This window comes from Ambystoma mexicanum, chromosome 4q (assembly GCF_040938575.1).
Source record: "Ambystoma mexicanum isolate Mex_15411 chromosome 4q, UKY_AmexF1_1, whole genome shotgun sequence".
In the NCBI taxonomy this organism is placed as follows: Eukaryota; Metazoa; Chordata; class Amphibia; order Caudata; family Ambystomatidae; genus Ambystoma; species Ambystoma mexicanum.
The window spans coordinates 31707464-31730629 of record NC_090928.1 but is presented as its reverse complement, the minus strand read 5'-3'; the positions used below and the strand labels follow the sequence as shown (position 1 = coordinate 31730629).

Here is a 23166-nt window from a genome sequence, read left to right as displayed (position 1 = left end):
GATTCTGATCAGTTGCCTGACTTTGCCTGACCTTTGTAGTAGGACATGTCGGGTAAATGGCTCTGGTGTTAGTCCGTTCTCTAGTGTGTTGTGCAAAAGTGTTTGTCTCGGAAAGGGGGGGGGGGCAGTGGTTTTCATTGTCCTACGTGGTTGGATGCGGAAAAGGTGTTGATGGAAGGGGGATACCTTTTACCACCATACCACCAGGGGGCACACGGAGGAGCTGCTCCTCCGTGTGAGCTCTGTTCAGCAGCCCCGAAAAGCGACTTGACCCCCTGCTGCGGGACCCCCCCACCACGTGGACCACTAGACTTTGGCAGCTGAAGGTGCCCATCATCACCTGAGTGAAAACCGGATGAAAATCGGAATTGATTTCATCAAGAAAACTAACAGCCAAGTTCCGATTCCTAGCTGCGCAATGCGCACAGAACTCTTGGCCACATTAAATGGGCCGTGCCAGCGCTGTTGCTCCGCGTGAAGCGACCAAGACATCTATAACACGGCAGAACGCCCGAAGGCTGATGCAACGTATGGCCCCAAAGTGATCGCCCGAGGGTCCAGGGTAAGAAGCTAAGCCATCTAGGCAGCGCCGAGCGTGTAGGAGATAAATATCATTAGCACTGCGGACCTGCGACATACGGCTTACGAGAGAGGGTGTCGGCGAATACTGCCTTAGCCCCGGCGCTGATGGAGAACCAGTCGTCACCAGAGTGTCTGCATCGGTGCACCTGCGGCTCCATTACGGTTGAGCGGACCTCCTGAGTGTGCTGGGCCCTGAAGAAACTGCAGTCTGTGAGCGCAATACCGCCTGACCCCCTCTTGATGGCCCGCACCGCGCTTCCACAGTGAGCGGTCTCCTAACTACGCGAGTGTCAAGGCTCCTAGGCCCAGCTGGGGGAGGGGCGGCTACTTCATTAGGCAGCGTGCCTTTGTCTACAGCCACTTCGTGCAATTGAGGCTGAACTGGGGAACCCCCAATGGTGTAGCCTTCTTTGTGGACATCCTAAGGCGAGCCTCTCCCGTTGCCTGACTTAACCGAGGACCTGCCTGCATCTCGCTGCCTCAGGGCTGCGTCTCCGGATCTCGTGGACGGTGCATTCCGCATCTTCCCGAGCCCCGCTGCCTCTGCGCTACTGGCCTCAAGGACCCCCACAACTTGAGGGGACCCACCTTGATTGATCCGCTATCACCATTCCTTCATCACCATATAAGGTACGGGGTACCCCTGCTCGCAATACCTTCGTGCTGCGCCAGCGCACCCACCACCTGCTCCTACTGCCGCACTAGAGACTTGTTGGAGAACAGAGGCTGTGCTTAGTTTCCCGCACCATTGAGCAACACTCCCGGCGACTGCGGCCCCTGCCAACCCGCTGCCTCCGGCTTTATTCTCTTTGTGCCAAGCTCACACCTGACAGCTCAGAAACCTCTGCTTTTGCTTTCTGTGGGCGGGCCACCTCCCCCTGGTCTCAGCAAGAATGAATGCCCCCAACCTCTCCCCTTGGGCGCTAGTGTGAGTGAATGCCCCCACTCCCTCCCCTTGGTCACAGCGTGAGTGAATGCCCCACTCCCCCTCCCCCTGGTATCAGCACAAATTAATGCCCCTCACCCCCTCCCCTTGGTCGCCAGAGTGAGTGTACGCCCCCCACACCCTCCCCCTGGTCACAGCATGAGGGATTGCCCCCCACCCCCTCCCCTTTGGTCGCCAGTGTGAGTGTATGTCCCTTACCCCCTCCCCCTGGTCACTGCACGAATGTATGTCCCACACCCCCTTCCCTAGTCACAGCGTGAGTGAATGCCCCCTCCCCTTGGTCGCCAGATTTAGTGTATGCCCCCCACCCCCTCTTCCTGGTCACAGCACGAATGAATGCCCCTCACCCCCTCCCCCTAGTCACAGCGTGAATGAGTGCCCCTCACCCCCTCCCTCTTGTCACAGCACAAATTAATGCCCCCTCCCCCCTCCCCTGGTCACAGCGTGAGTGAATGCCCCCCGCCCCGGCCACAGCATGAGTGAATGCCCCCCACCCCCTCCCCTTGGTAGCCAGTGTGAGTCTATGCCCCCCACCCCCTCCCCTTGGTCGCCAGTGTGAGTGAATGCCCCCCACCCCCTGCCCCTGTACATTTCAAACTCCCCATGCTGCCTCCTGTATGTCCTACCCCTTCCACCCCACCCCTTCTCTCCCCCTTTCGGGACCCCTCTCGCCATCCCCCCTCCTGCCCATGCTTGTCCCCACCCCCTAGTCTTTCCTTCCTCCTTTCTCCTCCCACCCCAATAAGTGTATGTAGCTGCCCGCCATTCCATATGATTTGCTCTAGGCTAGTGCCCGTTGATTTAAACCTATGTAATAGTATGCACTTGCCACCGTCCAATAAGGGACTGGCCCCATGCTATTCTATGTATGAAACCAACCACGCACCTATCTGTAGCTTCTCTCCTATGTATCTCTGCCGGTCACCATGCACTTGCCCATTGAACATGACCACGCATTCATGAGATGCCGCCGCCATGCAACCCTTAGGTAGCACTAATGTATGCATACTATTCTTGACCCCGCAACTTTATGTAGCTGCCGCCATGTAAAATGTGGCTGGCACCATATACTTGCCCACCAATCTATGTAATCACTGTTATGCTCCTACTGTAATTGTCTGAAGCTATCATCTATGTATGTATGCCTTCTAACTGAACTGATGTAACTAAGCAAGCATTCTTAACAGCTCCATTCAACCGCTAGGTAGCACTAATGTATGCATACTATTCTTGACCCTGCAACTGTATGTAGCTGCCACCATGCAACATGTGGCTGGCACCATGCTCTTGCCCACCTAAGCTGACCTTGCAACTTTATGTAGCTGCCGCCATGTAAGATGTGGCTGGCACCATATACTTGCCCACCAATCTATGTAATCACTGTTATGCTCTTTATGTAATTGTCTGAAGCTATCATCTATGTATGTATGCTGTCTAACTGCACTTATGTAACTAAGCAAGTATTCTTAACAGCGCCTCGATGCTCGAGGGCTGTGGGCGCTTTACAAATTCAAATAAATAAATAAATACTGCGTCTCACCCGTCGGTGTCCCACTCCCCGAGGACCCCCGATCCAGGTGATCCTCCCTCACTGGTCCACCCCGAGGAACTGGATCCAATAGCGATGGCCGTGCCCTGGCCACCTGGATGATCCCCGGGGACCAGCTAGGGAGACACATTCAGGTTTCTCACAGCCGCCAACCAAATCCTCTATGGGTAATACCCCTCCCATCACTTCTGCAATTTTGGCCATCTGGACAAAAGTGCCATTCCCTTGCTTATTTTCACCTGGTGTTTTAGAATCTCACTGGATTTATATACATTCGATTGTCAATGGTCTGAATGAGTTTCCCATGTTTGAGAGGCCTTGTAATGCCAACTTCCATGAGGTGATCCTTGAGTGGGATAGGTTCCCTGATCTGATTCTCTAATTTTGCAGAAATTGTAAAGGCTGATGTGCAGTTTCAATAATCGCCCGGGCTCCCTGAACAATGGGTTGACAATTTTGTAATGCCCAGACTGTGATCAATAATGTTTTTTTTACATTCATTAAACTTTGTTTCCACATGTTAGTGCTTTACTGGAATAGGTAATAAACGAATTACTTGAATCATGCTTCTGGTACTAAACTGCTGACATACATTCTTCTCTAAAAGCAATTGATCTCAGCTTGGGTAAGCTGAACATGGGGCCCTGGCAAGACATTCTTTCAATTTAGCTAAAGCATCATGTTGTTCCTGCCTGAAGTCTAACACACACCTTGTTTTACATATGCTGCCTGCTTTGCCTCTTGTAGCGATCAGTATAGCAAGAAATGTGTCCTAATGACTTCCTTATATTTATCCCATGATCTAATATTCTTTTCAGTTAGACAGTGCAAAAACAGTGTGTTGAGGGGCTACAGTCCACGGGGAAAACCTTATATAACTCTTCTGGTTTGGCCACGGTTTGAGAAATGTGGGTATTCTGATCAAAATGTGGAGGCATCAGAATCTTTCGTGAATAGCTTCACAATGTCTTTAAGTGATTGCATGACCTTAACCAGAACTAAATGTGATTGTTTTTCTTTTGTAAAGCGCTGGGTCCTATATGATTTCATCTCTCCTTCATCTTCAGAGTCTTATTTTTCTGAAATGTCTTCTATTACACATTAAGTAATTGTATTTTTATTTGTCTTGTTCCACACTTCTCTTTCACATCAGGCAATACATGTATCTCCTCTCTAATATCAGGCCTTTTGCCTCTCACTGTGGCTCTGTGATACTGCTCACTCCTCCCAAATAGAATCTGGATGCAGGACAGCCCTTGGTTTGTTGACTGCTGGTTCTATGCCCACAGTTCCAGATGGCATGCCAAGCATGCATTCACCCGAAGACAGTTCCTGTAACCCATTTCTGAGTAGCTGTGATATTTATTTCTTTAGTTCTTTATCCCTTACCTTTAATCCCTGTGTTTTTAAAGCTTCTGATTCATCTTGGAGTTAATTAATTCTGTTTTGTTCTTGCTTAAACTCAAAACTAATGCTCTCAGCCCTATGACTTGTACTTATAGTCTGTATCCATTTTTTCACATTTCTTGCTTTCTGACCTTAAATGTACAATCTCTTCTATGTGTTGGCCATTGCTTTTCATTGCTGGTTCTGTTGACGCAAACTGTGCATTTCCATATTTGGTCTCTGTCATCCTGTGTAGCATCAATTTATTCTTGTATTTTCATGTTGTCCACCTACAAATCCCTTTATGCTACAGTACAATACTGGTAATCCCTATGTAACTGTGCTAATTCAATAATCATAAATCCTTACATTTGGCTTGTACTTGTGATAATTCCTTCCTCCTCAATGTCTGTACCAGTTTCCAATTGGGCCACCTTCTCATGTGATTTTACCAACTCATTTTGACATATTGTATTTGTACTTTAATCGTGATCCCTAATGGGCCATAATATCAACCATAATCTAATCATATCCATGTCTAATATCAACCATAACATGGCACCCAGCCGAATCAAACCACCTCTCTGAGACTTCCCATCATTGTATAAAAGAAATGCTGGCCAAACATGTGTGCAGAATAGTTTCTTCCTTGAATAAATGCTCTAATGATTCTTTTGCAATGTCATCAACTATCCTCTGACGCCATGACTCCAAAGTATTAGATGACCAAGAAGAAAGTCCAACAAATCTGTATTCCACATTGGATCTTAAATCTGATCAACTAACCTCAGCCATAGATAGGACTTGACTAGATTATTATTTTATTTATTTATTAAGTGTGATTCAGTTTAATAGCAAAGATTTCACGCTAGAATATAAAGTATAAAATCTATATCAATAGATATAAAAATAAAATTAGTACCTACTACATATACAACTATAAGCACATACTGTACATGAACAATTGGCACATACATTATCACCTTACATTTATCACATTACATTCATGACATAAACCTCATAAATAACACATTTCAATAAAATGTCCAATAACACAGTGTCCCTTCAGCCTCTTTTCTATTTCTATCCATAGTCTACCTATTGCAAGTACCAAAGACATTTGAGTGCCCGCAAGGCTATGGTACCGGAATTCATCAGTCATAATGCGATCTAATGTATACACAAATTACTCCAGATGGGTCCAGTATAATCTTTCAAGGATTTTACATGAAGTCAGAATATGTCTGTTACTTTCTGGCGCTTTCTTGTTCTTACATACCATGACCCACGGAACGCTAATGCAGGCATCTGGTTCAATTTCAGTTGCATGAAAATTATCTTATATTTCTGGGATGCAAATTGTATCAATTAACTCTGAGGAGTCCAGTATATAAAATGTAACTTTGAAAATATACTCAGACTTTTTAAGTTTGAAACATACTTATGACTTGTGCACCAATCCCATTCATTCACTTTTGTTATACATTCCTGCTTCAGTACTGAATCGCCTTTGTCACAATTTGGAATCCAACCAACTTCCTGACATTTTGTTTTCATTTTTCATTAGTGCCCTAAGTCCTATGAATGTTTGACCTTCATTGCCATTAATAGTATTAATTGTAGCACTGATTAGGGCGAACAATGGTCAAGCTGACATAGACAAGACCTTGATGTACATTAATCCTCTTTTAATCCTCACAATCAATGCTAAGGAGGTTAAACTTAGTTCTAGCCGAATGGCCTCAACAGGAACACACTGGGATAATCCAAGCAATTTCCTCCAAATAGCACCTTCCAGCTTGTTCAGCCACGTCATGATTATCATAACTGGTCTCAATCCCATGCAAGATAGTGGCATCTATAAATTGCTAATAGGGAAGCAAAATTCCTTGCCAGTTATAGGCTTCTGTTTTGTGGGCATATCAGAATAGCCATCAAGGCGCTGACCTATCCTAGCCATCAAGGTCAGCGCCTTGAGTTGTTGCCTTTCTATAATTTTGCTGTTGTACCAGCGATCATTAATCTTAAAATCCAGTTAAGTGTAAGTGTTAGCTTGCTCAATCGGTCCATCGCGATAACTATCGGATGGAGAAGACTTTTTTTTGCTCCCAAATACATAAATTATTATTTATTTAGATTCATCCATAGATCATTGCTTTGTGCATACAAACATACCTCTCTTATACTTCTTTACAGGTCAACATATATGTGGTCAAATATAATGTCATCGTATGCTAGCCATGGTATATGCGTGCATCCCATTTTGGGAAGAAAATTGTTGGTTTTCATGAGCGATTTCGGCAGATCCGCAAGGTAAAGACTGAATAGCATGGGAGCAAGGACACATCCTTGTTTTAGGCCAGTATAGGTATTAATCTCTTTAGAAAAAGTCCCCATGCTGCTCAGCCCTACCTGAACTTTAATATCCATCTGAAGTTGTATCAGTAGAGGTAACAGTTCCTCTGAGATCTTCCACTTCCTAAACTTAGCCCACAAGACTTCTCGGTTAACAGTATCAAACACTGCTGCAAAATCCATAAATAGTGCGTCTATTAGGGACTCTTACTAGATCAAGCATTTTTTATCAATGTATTTAACGTGAGTATGTTGTGAGTAGATGCAGAGCCAGCCCGAAAGCCCATCTGGAATATGCTTGGTATTGTTTACTTCTTCACCCAATTTTGTATTGTTTGAGTACAAATGAGGCAAAGACTTTGCATGGAACATCAAAAAGCGCTACAGTCATGAAGGTGTGCAAAAAGTGTGGCCTCCTCGCCGATTCCCATCCTCAACCACGTCTGGCAAGGGAGACTTCAAACAATAAAACAGCCATTCACAATCCCAGTGGTGAAAGACTGCCTCGATTAAAAGTATAACCCACTGAAAATGCTCCAAAATGGCTCACTTCTCCGCCATCGCCCGAGTCGTTAATCTCTGCGGCAGCAAGCCGAAAAGCGAAATCCGAGAAGCAGAAGTGCGCAATACTACCAGACAACGAGGCACAAAAACAGAATGCCGTTGGGAAAAAGGTCTTCGCAATTAGGGCAACAACGGTGAAAGCAGCCAAAACCCTTGCCATCCTAGCCAGATATAATAGGGAGATGTGGCATAAGCTCGCTCCAATTCTGAAGCATCTCCCAGAGGAGAAGCCTTATGAGTACAAAGCGATCCTAAAGGAAGGGTATGAGTCCTGCAACCTGGGGATCAACATGGCAGTTGATCTAGCGGAAACCGGTTTTAAACAGATGGCCAACAGGGTGGTCCTGAGGAGACAGGCGTGGCTCCATGCTCTTCGAGGGGGATGAGCTATTCGGACCCAAGATCGACGACGCTCTTAAAACGATTAAAACGGACACCGGCATAGTTAAGTCTTTTACATCTCTACAGAACCATCATCCGTTTTGTCATTTCAGGAGAGCAGCCGACAGAACATCTATATCGTCATCCAACAAGGGACGGCAATACTCCAGTGTCTCAACATATTACTATCAGGGGTACAAGAGAGCTAACCAGGTGTACCATAAATGAGAGGGCTATAGACAAAATAAGCACCGCACATAGTCCTCTGGATCCCAGACAAGGCAAGACCCAACAGTGACAATCCATCCATGCCGCTCTAGGAGGGAGTATCTCCAGGTTTGCCCAAAACTGGAGAGGAATAACAAAAGACAAATGGGTGCTGGATGGACTATTGTACTGGCACGTACTAGAGTTCAAACAAACATCACCTCCCATACCTCCAAACCACCAACCGCATGCGCACAATGCCGTGCTCCTACAAGAAGTGCTGCTCAACTGCTAAAAAGTGCCAAAGAAAAAGTCCCCAGTGACCAAAGGAGAACGGGCGTATACTCCCGGTATTTTGTCATCTGCAAACTGGATGGAAAATTGAGGCCTATTCTAGACCTACGGAGGTTAAATAAATTTATAAAGCACCAGAAGTTCACTATGCTCTCGTTACAGCGGGTCATAGGAGCAATGCAGCGCCAGGACTAACTCGCGTCCCTGGATCTCCAGGACGCATACTTTCACGTTCCCATCCATCCAGGGCACCGAAAATATCTCCAGTTTGTGGTCGGAAAGTCAGAATACCAATTCAAGTTCCTTCCATTCGACCTGAACTCAGCTCTGCGCACCTTTCCAAAGTGTCTTGCAACAGTTGCGGCCAACCTCTGCAAACAGGGTCACCATGTCTATCCCTATTTAGATGACTGGCTGGTGCGCGCTTCATCCAGAAAGGGAGCACAGTCTTCTATGGCAGCGACGGTGCATCTATTACAAACATTAGGCTTTGCCATCACTTACAGAAAATACCGTCTTACGGCCATCCAGGAAGCTTCTATTCCTTGGAGCAGTATTCTCCACCCAGGAAACCAGGGTGCGTCCCTCCTGCAACAGAGTAAACTCCCTCGCAACCCTGCTGAAGACGTTGACACCAAACGCAGTATGAACAGTGTGCTAATGCATGCAACTGCTCGGGACGATGGCGTCTTGCATACCACTGCACACTCCATATGGGACTGCTACAAGAGTTCCTGGCAGCGAACTGGTCCCAGGTCACCAGATCATGGGGAACAAAGAGCGTATCCCTCCCAAACTGTGCTCACAACTTCAATGGTGGACAAGCAATGCCAGTGTCTGCAGGGGGAGAATGTTCCAGGAACCAACACCCATCAAAACGCCAATAACGGATACCCCCCCCCCCCCCCCCCCCCCCTCCAGAGGTGGGGCACTCACGTGGATCGGCTACACGTCGGGGGACTATGAATGTCCTGGGAGACAGCCCTATACATAAATGTATTCAAACTCGGAGCGGCTCGGTGGGCGTCCAAGTCATTCCTCCCAATACTGAAGAACTGGACGTTCAAAGTCCTCACGGACAACACCACCACAATGTATATCTGCGAAAGCAAGGAGGAACAAGATCTAGGACATTGTCCAAGGAAGCTCAACTGACCTGGCGCTCGGCCATTACCCAGGGGATCAGCAGCCAGGCATTCCGCCTACCTGGGATACATAATCAGACAGCAGACAGCCTCAGAAGGCAAGTGTGCTAAAACCACGAATGGGAGCTCGACTCCTCGACGCTGCAGTTGCTATTCCATCGCTGGGGGTCAGTGAACAGTGGACCTGTTCGCCACGATCCACAACAAAAAGTGTGCCAGGTATGCCAACAGGATGCCCCAAAAGGTCTCAATGAGAAATGAGTTTGCTTTTCCGTGGGACAGCCTCTTTATATACACGTTCCCAATCCTGCACAGGACAATACAGACTATCAAGCGGCACTCCTGCAAGGTGATCCTCATTGCACCAGACTGGCCCCACCAGACTTGGTACTCCGATGTTGTCCAGCTCTTCAGGAACAAACCCATCTGACTAAGCTATCGACCAGACATCATAACTCAAGGCGAGGGGAAAATTCTACACCACGACTTGCAATCACTCTGCCTTGCGGCGTGGCTCCTGACTTTGTGGATTTTGAAGGCCTAAACTTATCACAGGAGTGTAGGGACATTCAAACGGCGACAAGAGCCCCTGCTACCTACAAGTCATACCACCTGAAGTGGAAACGATTTTGCAAGTGGTACGAAACACAACGCGGGGAACACCAGGAAAGGCTGAACCCGTTCCGGGTGATGCTGAAGGAGGTACTGCCATACCTGCTGAGCCTGGCCAAACAGGGCCTCACCCACAGCTCAATTAAAGTGCATTTGTCGGCCATCACGAGGAACATGAAATGGGAGAAAGGCGTTCCATCTCTACGGACGCAGGCTCGTAAAGCATTTCCTCAAAGGTCTTTTTAGAAGTTTCCCACCAGTAAAACGGATATCACCGGAATAGAGCCTTAATACCATACTATCAGGACTCATGAGGAAATGGTTTGAGCCTGTGGCCTCTACACCACTAAGATACCTGTCGTGGAAAATGTCGTTCTTACTGGCTATTACATCGGCTAGGAGGGTGTCGGAGCTGCAGGCCTTCGCAGTTAATCAACCCTATTTGTGTTTCCAAAAGGACCGGGTACTCCTCATGACGAACACACGATTCGTTCCCAAAGTCCACACAGATTTTCACAAGAATTCCTCGGTAGCTTTGCCAGCTTTCTTTAGCAAGCCTTCGTCATCAGCAGAGGTGGCGTTACACTCACTCGACTTCAAGCGAGCCTTAAAATAATACATTGCCTGGACAAAGTCCTTCAGGAAGTCAATGCAACTCTTCGTAGCATATGGTCCGACGAATAAAGGCAATGCTCTTTCCAAGCAGAGCATAGCGAGGTGGATCTCGTTGGACATTGTTTTCTGCCACAGATCTGTGGGATGCCCCTCCAGGCTCCATCGCATGCACATTCGCTGAGCGCTACCGCGGCATCGGTGGCATGGTGCCCGGGGGTTTCCGATCAGACATCTGCTAGGTGACTACCTGGTCAGTGCCTCATACTGGGAGGAAGGATAGCTCGGGGGCAACACGTTTGTCTTGAAAGCAAAACAATGCAGCGCAACACAGGCTCGAATCCTGATCCCGCACTTAGAAACCACTCATTGGTATTTAGTGTGTTATAAAAGAACAATTATAATATAATAATAATACTTTCACAAAGCACTACTGCCTGGAGAAGCGACTATTCCAATAAGGTACGACCCTATGTATTTGCTGTACAGTGTTTTGGTGGGGTTTTTACCTGTATGCACCGCCAGTGTCCGTGTACTTCTACATAATTTATTCACAGCATGTCAATCTATGAAAGACCCAATGCTGGAGAAGGAGAACGTTTCTTACCTGTAACTCCTGTTCTCCAGCATTGGTATCTTTCATAGATTCACATGTGCCCTCCTTCCATCCCATCAGATAAACCTACATACACCCTATGGACATCTATATCACTTGAAACACTTGTGTACGAGCACAATACAAATAAAATATCAATATAACCACTGGGGGCGGAATCCAAGAGGAAGGTCTAGTCTAGGGCTACTCGAGGTACCGAGGGACCAAAAGCACCCATAGCAAGGGTGTTAGGCTGCAAACTGTAGGTTCTTCTTACCTAGAGCAAGGGGAATCAAAAAGCAACCGAGGATTCCCAGCCTGACGACGGGGAATATTCGCAGCATGTGAATCTATGAAAGATACTAATGCTGGAGAACAGGAGTTACAGGTAAGAAACTTTCTCCTTCCCTCTTTAGCTCTGTGTATTAAAATTGTATAATGGCTTCCTGGCTTGTACAGGTTGATCAAGATCGTAACCCAACTTTAAAAAGCTTTGGAAATGGGCCTTCATAATGGTGACTATTATACTAGCTACACAATGCACTTAAGTAATGCGAGTTGGGTCAGAGTCCAAGAAGTCAGCGTGTTCAATATCACGCAAGGTCAAAACCTGCTTTCATGAAGCTCTCTAAACATTGATATGGCTTAAGGAGCGTGGCATCCCGCAATAATACCAAAAGGACTTTGCGTTCCAAGAAAGCTAAATTATGTCAGGTGGCTGGACAGCCCAAAATTAGTAGCTTTTTTGGCCCCACACCAATACCAGCTGATGATGATGATGGACTTAAAACAGGCAATCTTCCTTCGGTGGGCACTCGTAATGCCGGCACAAGTTTACCTTTTACCTACCACTTATTGTGTCCCTTTTCATCTAACCCAGTGAGAATTTCCAAGTGTCTTGTTTACATGCTACATAAGAGGTAATGTAGCGGTCATACACATAGTAAACAAGGACAAATTTGGCTGGGAACACATTGTTGACAAAATACTTTAAGATCTGGGGAACGTGTGGGGCTTTCAGTGTACTCTCGAGAAAGTCAAGTCCACATGTACAAACCGGAATCAGGATATGCAAACAAATATTGAATGTCAGGCGATGTAGAAATAGAGAAGGAAGCACACGACCACAGGAAAGCACAGCAGTCGAGGAATACCAGAGGGAATCGATAAGGGATCATACAGTGATTTGATACATTTAGGTAGCTACATTTGAGCATTGTACCGCCTAATGGAACATTCATTAATCTTGAGCACAACACTGGTGGAGCCACATCTCCTGATTAAACATCTCCGCCCACCCTAACCACAGGACATATTGGGCCTCATTATAAGTTTGCTGTTCCGCAAACAAGGGTGCCGGTAAGCTCACCGGCATCCTTGTTTCCGAACCGGCAAACTATTATTATTATGCCCGCTTTCCTGCAGTGCTTTTATTATACAAAAATCAGAAAATATTTATTCAGCATTCACAGTACAAAGGCTTTGAGATCCTCCGATTGTTTGTGACATTTGGGTGTCTTTCCTCTGCATCAGCACCGATCAAAGCATCTTTTTCCCACTAGATAGTGTTTTATTTTTTTACTCGTACACAGTGTACAAATGTTCCCCACTTAAACGACTGTATGCGCGCTTGGTTAGAGCCAGGGCTGCCTTGGTGGCTCTTCAAAGACATGTACGATGGCAGGTGATCTGCAAAGTCCCATGGGCTTTCCCTCATTCCTTCTGTAAGCATTACTTGTTTGATTCTAGCTCTAGCGCAGATGCTATCTTTGTCCAAAGGGTCCTGCAGAAAATTTTTGCCAGATGATTGTGGTCCATCTCAGTACTCTATATCTCCTTCTGCATAGCCTGCTTCCCATCTGGTGGAGTGCTCGTTAGTCGCCCATGTGCATGAAGGAATGGGGACAGAATATAGAGAAAGTTAAAGTTACTCATAGGGGGATTCCCTGTATATATCACTTCCTGGGGTCGCATCATATCGCTTACTGGGTAGCTTCCATGCTCCCGAACCCACCCAAGCCCCCGTCCCTTTTGCTACTCAGTAGACTTTGCCACATATCAGAACCTGTGTCTGTCTTGAGATTAAAGTAGGCGGCTAGACTGTGACTAGCTTAAGTAAATTCCAGGACACACTTGTTCTCGTTTTATCAATAAAGCAATTGAAGGGCCGAACTATCAAACTTTGTAATTGTAACAGGGTCTCCCATACATGAAAAATCTGTAATTTAAGATCTCAAACATCTATATAGCTGAATCTGGGCACCCTTGCATCTCTCCTAGTTTAATACATTTTCTCACATGGATATTGCTAATAAATAGACTAGGTCTGTAACTAAATATTTATCCAAAAGAAAAAAGAACTTAAAGCAGGCACTATTTCAATTGATGTTACACCTATCTCGCCAAAAGATAATACAGAAGGGCTAATTTGTAAGATGCAGAATAAGATGTTTAAGCAAACATGTTCAACAGTCATCAAGGCTCTAATTTTTGAAACCCCTGAGTGTTCACAGATTTAAAGGGTGCCTACAACTGCTGTATCCATGAGAGGGATGGAGGATACATGTTTTGCCAGAGATTTTGCTTTGAGCTAAATTGATGTGGTTTAGGCTGAAAATTGTAGACCGGGAAGCACTAAAAATATTTTGGAGCTGCTTTTCAGTTTGGCAAGTGTTGAAAGAGGGGAAAGAGTTAATGGATTAATGTACTTCAGTGGGTAGAGGTTAGGATAATAGGTTCTTTCTTGTATATTCTTCTGACTCAGCATCTTAGATGCCTGTTGTCCGCACCTTGAATGTTTCAGTGCTCATTTATTGCTGGTGCACATAAACTATATTCCCATTATCAATCATGCTTTCCTACAGTTTCCCTGTCTGCGTTTTATTGGTACTACTATCAAGGTAAACTTCCTCATGCAATCATACTGTTGTCACTCTACGTTGTGTCCTAAATACCATACCAACCTCAATCTTAACAAAAGAAATGTCCAAAACCATTATGCATGGATTGGCTAAACAGAAATCCAGTTCTATGTGCACCAAGGTTTAGACATTAACATGGATTACAGATTAATAATCAGCTTTCAGTATTTTTTGTCTTTTTTCAAGATAGGACTCCGGAATATTCCTGAACATGTCAATTTGAAAGTACACACAGATACTAATGTGACAATCCTAAATGACCCTGGATTCGCTATAGGAACACATTAGATTCCAGCAATTTCCTTCTATCCCAACTGTGGTTGACCAAATAGCCTCAAACAATCTGATATGATCCGTTAATTTGGGGTGACCAGATTTTGAAAATAAAAAACCGAGACAGGCCATAAACATAATAGTAAGACTAGTGCTGCCATCCCACAAACCCCCACTGCCCCAGTCTCCCCCTCCACCACTGACTCGGTAGGAGCGCACATTAAAATAAATACAATTTCCAGCATTTCTCTACTTCCATATAAACTGCAGATTAGGCTGTGACACTATGGGCCTCATTACGATCCTGGCGCTAAGTGGTTAACGGCGCCGTAAGTCTGCGGCGCCGTTAACCACTTAGCGCCTTACTACGAGGTCCCTTTGCGGGACCCGACCTGAACGGCTGGTCTGGACCAGCCGTTAAAGTAGGGACCCGCAAAGGGACCTCGCAGGCAATTACGGTACCGCAATTTGCGGTACCGTAATTGCCGCCTTTCCCATTCCCATTGAGCACGATGGGTCAAAAATGGGAATGGGCCATGGGGAAATGGGGAAATATCGCCCCGCCAACCTTGGAATGGGGCGGTATTTCATGCTAATAGCGCCATGGTTTAGCGCCGGTGTTGTAATGAGGGCCTATGAATATTAAAAACAAGAGTGTTTGCTTTGCTTGTTATTATTACAGGCTTTGCAATTACTGTTTCTTATCCACTCTTGTGGCGCAATCAGTAAATACAGGCGGCAGTGAATAGAAAGGTTGGGGGTTCGATCCTACCCTGGGGTGGAAGAGATGTACGTGACAATTGTGATAACTGAGAGCAAGAAACTGTTTATCAATTAATGTCAACTTGATTTATTGAATTTCTGCAGTGGTTACCCACCCATTCCTAAAACCAGGACAGATTTCTTAAATCAAAAAAACTCTCGGGACAGGGGGCCTAATTCCAGAAAGTTCCTGGCAAAACCGGGACTTCTTTTCACTGCCCTGAATTTTGAGCTATTGGGGACTTCTCAACCGACCTCTGATTTGGCGCAGCATCTTTGTGCCTGTTGTTGTTTTGCCCTGCAGAGTGATATTTGGGGAGTCCAATCAATGGGTGCTGTTCCATTCACTCATATCACCATCACTTTATTCTGCAGCTGTTAAGGGGAGGATTGCCCTGGACACCAAAACCTGATTGGCTGGGTGGCGTTCGAAAGTCCAGTTAGACATTGACATAGGGTATTGGTGGCACTCAAAAGCATGAGCAGTGGTCTTGCCTACTGGATGGCTGACGCAGGGTTGAGGCAAGTCTGTAGACTGGATGGAAACTGGGCTTCTCTTTGATTAAAAAATTGTAACTACTTGGACAAATCTTCTCCCCATTTTAAAATTTAGTTTAGTTTATTTGCTTGTATAGCGCACTGAACCCGTCAGTATCTGGGCGCTTTCACTTAAATGAATTATTACAAACTGGTAGTAACAATACCAGGACAGGTGAGCACATATTGACATAAAAAGTGTAGTGCAGAACATGGAAGATAACGGACTTGTGTTACAGATCAAGTTGCATAACTTAGCTATGACAAAAGAATAATAAAAAACAAAAAAAGTTATATACACTGTAATAGGCAATTATGGATGGGGTTCTCAGCCTAGTGGTGCCTATCTAGGCAAGGGACCTTTTGACGGGATGTGATCAGATAATCTGTGTGGAGATTGGTGAGCATGGCTTCATTGAACTGTGACACTGCTTCTGCCTTTTATACATGAATTGAGTGACTAGTTTCTTCAAACCACTGTGTCCAAATGTAAAGCTGGGTTAGATCTTTGTTCTCAATACCCAACTAGATGCCTATGCTTCCAAATTTGATTGTGCACTCTTATTGCCAAGAACATTAAAGATTTTGGGCTGGACAAAAGTCAGAGTGGGGAAACAGGGGGAATGCATGGATCTGTTTATTCATTCTCTTTCTCTTGATACCTCCGTAAATTATTTTATAAACCTATAGATTGTTCCTTTTAGGTATTATTAAGTGCCTGTGAAGGATGGAACTTGTACTAACTGAAAACTGAGTTAGTTAATTTTGTAATGTCAAGGAGTTGAATATTTATCAAAGACAATTCACCATTATTTCAATTGAAATTAGCAATCAGGTTAATTTTATTGAGTTGCCTCTGAAATAGTATCAAAAGATCCTGTGGATTATTGTTCTGTTTTCTTTGTGGTGGTTGAGAAGTCTACTGAAGTAGTCATTTTTTTACATTTCTTTTGCAGGCGCTGGCCCAGGCAATTAAAGAAGCCAAAGAGCTGCACCCTGACATGTCTGTCACACGTGTGGTGGTACACAAGGAAACCGAGGTTACGGATGAGGGCGATGAAGTCTACCCCTAAGGGCAAGGTAAAGGTTGTTGCTTATAATTGCATTTGACAGGTTGAGCATTGTAAATTGTTGCCACTACAACTCCAGTGATGTCTTCAGGACTCTCTCATAAACTGTATAATTGAGACATTTCTAATGAACTCTTTACTCCCACGGATTCCCCGTCTATGATATCTCTATTCCAACGCAGCTTTTCTATAAATCTTTCTGTTGCCAGGGGCTGCAGTGCGGCTTGCCGTCTGCTCTGTCCGATGCCGCTAGACGCCTCGCGCCGGATATGATGTCGGGGCCAGTATATACAGGTTCTTTTTTTCTGTGCACTCTGTTCGCAAATTGGGAGCATGCTCCTTGAGCTTAAATATTTGTCTCACAACGCCATACCTAATCTGTCTAAGGCCTCAGGTTTTAAGTCATTTGCGGATTGCAGACAAACATATGCTGGTTTCGTATCGGCACCGGATCTGCCTTTACTGCTTTGGCAAGGACCATAACTAAGACTTGGATCGTGCAAGTCCTTGCACCCGAAGGCTCTACTGGAAAGGGAGGTGAAGATTTTCACCCTCATCCACAAGGCGAAGGGTGGTGAGGCTCTGCGATCTCAGTCAAGGTTGCAAATTGCGGATCAGCGCACAGAAGATCTGGCCACTCTGTGCAAGGAAAAGGAGAAGGAGGATCAGAAGAGTTCCCGCTCTATGAATGGGTCCGCAGGGGCCCAATGCGCGTTTTGCGGCTGGGTCTCCATAGCCCGGTGGATGGTCTCGGCCATCAAAGAAGCATACGAGGGACAGCATAACCCACCTCCGGCCAACATGCATGCCCACGCGGACAGAGCCAAGTCAACTGCCATCGCCTTCCAGCGACATGTCCCCTGGTAGGTCATAAGCAGGGCGGCCACATGGGCCACCCCTTCGGCTTTCTGCAAGCACTATGGTTTGGATGCCGGCTCTAGGTCAGACACAGCCTTTGGACTTTGCTTAAGGAGGGTCTCCTCTCCACCCTGGGGCTACATTCAGTTGTAATCGCCCATGCAGTATGGAGGAAAGGGGATGGGACCTAAGAGTAATGACAAGTTACTCACCGTCCTTTATTCCCCTTTCCTCCATTCGTCACACCATCCTCCCGCCTAATAAAACTGGTGTGATTAGGCAGTGTTACTCTATTGTTGACGCGTCTATGGGAACTGAGGTGTGGCATCAGAGGGCGGAGTCAGGGCAGCACATGCTCCCAGGGCCGCACCCCAGCGCGCCTCTAAATTTAAAGGGGAAGACGTTTTTTTCTGGTGAAAAAGGTTCGGTCTCCCGTCCCTTGGAAGGGACGCCCCTGTAGTATGGAGGAAAGGGGACTAAGGACTAAGAGTACGTTAAGAGTATGTTAGTCACTACAGTGAGTAACTTGTAATTTATTTCATATATGTAAACAACATGCAACTGGCTATGATCCCAGCTCCATACCCGCACATTTTAGCCATTATAATTAAGACATATGTCTGGGAAAAGAGGATTCTTCTAGACGAAGGATGCACAAAGTATTTTTCTGAGAAGCTGTGGTCTACATGGACCTGGACTCCTTTTCGAGAGATCCTTATAGATCTAATGAAGATTCCAGGAGGGAAAAATAGGCCTAGACCATGGTGAAGCAAATTAGACAAGTGTTCCTACAGCTGTGAGAAACCAGAAGGTGTCTCACCAGCTAGTCCCCTGGGATCTGCCATCCAGGTGGGTAGGACACTGGCATCGCTTTTGGATCTAGTTCCTGGGGGTGGACCAGTGCGGGAGGATCACCTGGGTAAGGGGTCTTCGGGGAGCGGGACACCTTATGGCGAGACACGGTATCCCCCTCCCTGTAACACCTTTACCCCATCCTCCCCAATAGGATATTCATAAACTTTATCCCCCCCCCCTGCTCCCCCTGACCTCCCTTTCCCTTCACAAACACTTTCACACGGACAGCCTGCTCTGGGAGAAAACAGACTCGCACCCGCGCATTGTACCCGACATGTCCCACTACTATGGTCGGGCAATTACTGGTAATCACTCACACCTGACTTCCATTGAACTTCCCCACACAGATAAAAGGTGGAGCACGAGAGCACACTCTGAGCGAGGCAAAGCACACAAAGGAACAGTACTTTCCCGACGCCAGCTAAACTAAGTAAGGAAGACGGTAAACCAAGAAGGGTACACATGGAGGGAAATACCCTTGATTTTTTCGGTGAGAAACTGTTACTTTCCAGAACCCTTCAGATTAGAAAGCGCAAGGCCAGGAAACCAGACTGAAGAATCCTATATTGTGTGTTGGAGATACATAGGGGCCCTCCTGCATGGCTGACCGAGTCAGGGAGAAACATCAACTGCTGTGGTACCGTCCTTGGCTCCAAGATCAAAGCAGCGCCTAAGAGATCAACACAGCTGGTGAGTTGGGGACACAGATGAAAGACCGGTCTGTGTTGAAGTCAAGGTTGCAAGCGGCAACATTGCATAAAGAGCACAAAAGAACGAAGATTGAAACATGTGTGATGAAAGATGCGAGGAAGGCTTGATTGCTGATGAATGTTTGAACAATAAAGGTGAAAAGTTGCAATACCAGTGACAGAGTAGTCCGGCACCACTTGAAGGTCTCTGTAAGGTATCCAGCCAAGAAGTGGCAGAAGTGAAAGTAGAAGATTGGCAAGAACATTGTGTGAAGTGAATTGAAGTGGCCCTGCGACGCTTAAAGCAAAACCCATCGCACATTCGAATGTCTTTGATGTTTGACATCAAGAGGATAACGTAGAAAGTGAGATTACATGTTCTGAGCCCGAACGAGGGAGACCATTTGTGAACATTGTGCTAAGGGGTCTGAGCCTGAACGAGGGAGACCAATTGAGAACAGTGTGGGAAAAAGAGGGCCGAGCCTGAAGGAGGAAGACCTATGATGAGCACTGGAAACAAGTACTTGTGAATGTGAAAAACTTCATAAGAAAGTAACTTTGGTGCTTGTTTGTTACGACAGGCCCTCTGCAGTAAGTGACTGTTACTGGGAAAGAGGCTTTGGCAGAAGGCCCTGATGTCTATGCTTTGAACTGTATCCTCGTGGCAGAGAAGCCAGAGTGTATGCAAAGCTTGAACGTGCCGCCTTTCCCCGTGCTGAAAACGCAAGGAAGGGACGCCAACTGCTCAACTATCCTAACATATTATTTCTTGAACACTTTTCTTTATTACATATACTATTGTCCCACACCATTTTGTTTTTAGAAGTAAGGATTGGCAATAGGTTTGTTAGTATAGGCCCTTTTATTTTGACAGAGACTCGATTAGGACTGCGTTATTATTATTTGATGGTCATAGCTTGCTCCCATTCTTAGATCTAGGTTTAGATGGGTGTTCAACCAACCCATTGAAGTTTAATAAACACCCTTGAACTGTGATCACTTGTGTCTGTCTTCACTGTTTGATACCATACAATGCCTTCCTTACACAGCTCAACTTGATTTCTTCATGGATTAACCCAGTTGAGAGATGTAAAAATGATGAAAAGGTTGTTGTGTAATAGATGGAATTGAATGAAGACGTTTAACTAATAGCTGTTTAAGAGAGTGCATTGAAAGAAACTCATTTTTCAGATTTAGAGCTTTACCTGGACTGGATTAAACCATTTGGAGCTATACATGTTCACCAATTATTATTTATTTTGTTGCTGAATGGCAAATTCACCTAATTGTTTTTGGCTGATTTTCCCACTTTTTTACGACAAGCAGCAGGGGGACCACCTCCTTTCTGTAAACAAATGCAACAAAAATAAAATGGTGAAATTCCCATTTACCAAATGTTGGTGGTACCAACCATTTTATTACATAGTTTTCTTTTTAAGATTTCCTTGGATATTTTGCCCTGAGCACCTGGTACCAACAACTGGAAAAAAGCCAATTCTTGTGTACATCCATTTTATATAATAAGTGAGGAGGATGAGTTTAATATTTGTGTTATTCTTTATATTCTTGAATAAACTGTAAATCGCTAATCCCACTGTTCAAGAATAATGGAATTAGGACTGTATTAGAAGCTACTTTGTTTTGTAAATTGACTGGGGACCATAGTATAATACTTTTTACAAATGTATTGGTACGCTTGGCAGAAAAGGAAAAATACAAAACAATGGTAGAATTCAGCTAAAATCAGATTGATTTTCTTTTTTAACAGACTCATTGTCCGATATTAACATCACATTGCCTGTCAAGTAGCATTTGCTATTAGGTGGCTACAACATCTTTTAATCAGCAGAGGTTGATGGTGACATATTTGTTTAATCTGCCATAGAGCAATTGATCTGAAATGAACTGAGGAATCATTTCGGGGTATGCCTTGAAATATTATGTTTGTATCGGCATTTGTTTAGGTGGGGATCTTAGAGATTGGTGCATTTTTTTGTATAAATGTATTTATAGTTAGGTATTTTTTGTGTATTTTGCCTTATTCTAGTTTGTATGGGCAGTTTGTCTAAAATGGTCATAAGATGACGAAGTACATGATTTTTTTCTTATTTTATACATATTTAATCTAGAATATTTATATTTTCAATGTGTTACTTATATTACTTTAGAAATTAAGTTTGTGATGTTTGGATCTATAATTGACAAGGTTTTGTATAGCTAATAAAAAAAAGAAATTAAAAAGCTTTCCTTAACTGATAAGGCAAAATTGTTTTGCTGTCATATGACCAAATTTCTCTCTCCATTTTATCCTGTCTAAAGAGTGATCATGTAAGCTGTTGTGTGGCCGCCTTCCTCAGTATATTTTTTTGTTGTAAGCTCCGAGTGCAGTTCCTATGCTTTTGTAGCAAGATATTGTTATGGTACTTTAATTATTGCTTGACTCTTTTTTACAGGACCAAAACACAGCATATCTATGGACAATTCGGATAATTTCCAACTTTATATTGCCATCGCCACTGTCCAATTTTCCAGTTTCCTGCAAGACAAGAATTATCTGAAGATTAAAATGACAAAACAGAAACTCAGTTCTTCATCTCTGACCGATACTGTTTCATTTCATTCTACTTGTTTATTTTTGTAACCACTTAACATTCTTAGCTTTGTATAAGATTGAAATGTGGGTGGGGCGTGCATGACAACAATACCTACCATTTGTGTAGTTGATGCTTTCTTATTGGGAACAATGTAACTTAAACGTTGAAGGCATACAAAAACAACACTTAATTGAAATTAATGTACTTAATAGAGATTATTTGACTACAGTAGGCACGGTTTTTCCAAAATATTTCAAAGAATCTTATTTGAATTGTTTACAGATTTTCAGAAAATTCAGGTGATAGCAAACAGTTCAAAGGAATACAAATGATTTTTTTTACACAATTTCTAGTTTTTTAAAATCTTTTTTATACTGTCCCCCTGAACCCTTCATATATGGCAGTTTTTTAAAATGTTCCGTGAAGAGCAGATGTTAGATTGTACAGATGTGTAAAAGAGGGCTATGAAGGAGCAACAATTGCTAAGCACTGTTAACAGATTGTTTTGCACTACAGTGCTCTTGCTACACCATCTTCCAGCAAAAACATCTAATTAAATATTCCACAGTACGATGGAAGGGAGGATAGGTCCACAACCTTTCATGCCTCAGTCACATCCACTTACTTTGAAGATAATGGATAAATAAAAACAGTTTTGTGCTTTTCATTTACATCTCAAGGCTGCCATGAATTTTGAATACATGTATAGAATGTTTGCTTTCTTTTAAAGTATGTACCTGTCCCCCTGATAGAGCTGATAACATTGGTGTTAAATAACTGTATTTGTTTCCTGATGTACAATGATCAAGCACATTTTGAGGACATTAACTCAAGAAAGGGCTTCACTATAATTGTATTGACCATAACAAAGCTAAACCCCCATTCAGTCATGAGAAACATTTTTTTAAATGTTAACTGTGCCGATGTGCTGTTGACCCTGTGTATAGCTACGAAATGCCAAATTAGATTTATAACATCTTCAGGTTGTATTAAGTGATATTTTTCCTTTCTGTAATGCAGTTATTAAATAAAGTTTGTTATTATATGCCATTCTTAGCTAATATCATTACAAAAGTATATTACTCATGTTTTCATGCACTGGAAAAACTAAAATGTATATTAAAAGGAGGGTGGGGTGGGGCGTTTGGCTCTACTTTGCTGCAAAATAATGCCTTAGTCCTTAAAGTAAGCAGGCATTCTAATAGCGTTTACCCACAGATTCCTTATCTTTGTCACAACTCGTCTCTGGAAGGTGTGGCAAAGATGGACGTCTCATTGAACCGGCATGGGAATCACAGCAGCGCTCCAGCCTCCCAGACCAAGGTATATAGGGGAGCCATGCCCCCTTCCTGTCGCGTTGCAACTTCTCGCTCCAGTCA

General features: G+C 44.4%; 1 protein-coding gene across 18 annotated transcripts in view; it reads left to right on the top strand.

Annotated features, from left to right (window-relative positions):
- Window positions 1–22837, top strand: part of EPB41L2 (erythrocyte membrane protein band 4.1 like 2) — a 1866207-nt gene extending 1843370 nt beyond the window's left edge. For all 18 annotated transcript variants that reach the window (XM_069607396.1, XM_069607395.1, XM_069607398.1 and 15 more), the window contains 2 exons: window positions 16678–16801; window positions 21647–22837. In XM_069607396.1, coding sequence (XP_069463497.1) covers window positions 16678–16794 — 117 coding nt within the window. In that variant the 3' untranslated portion in view covers window positions 16795–16801; window positions 21647–22837. The remainder of the gene's footprint in view (window positions 1–16677; window positions 16802–21646) is intronic.
- Window positions 22838–23166: the final 329 nt, after the last annotated feature.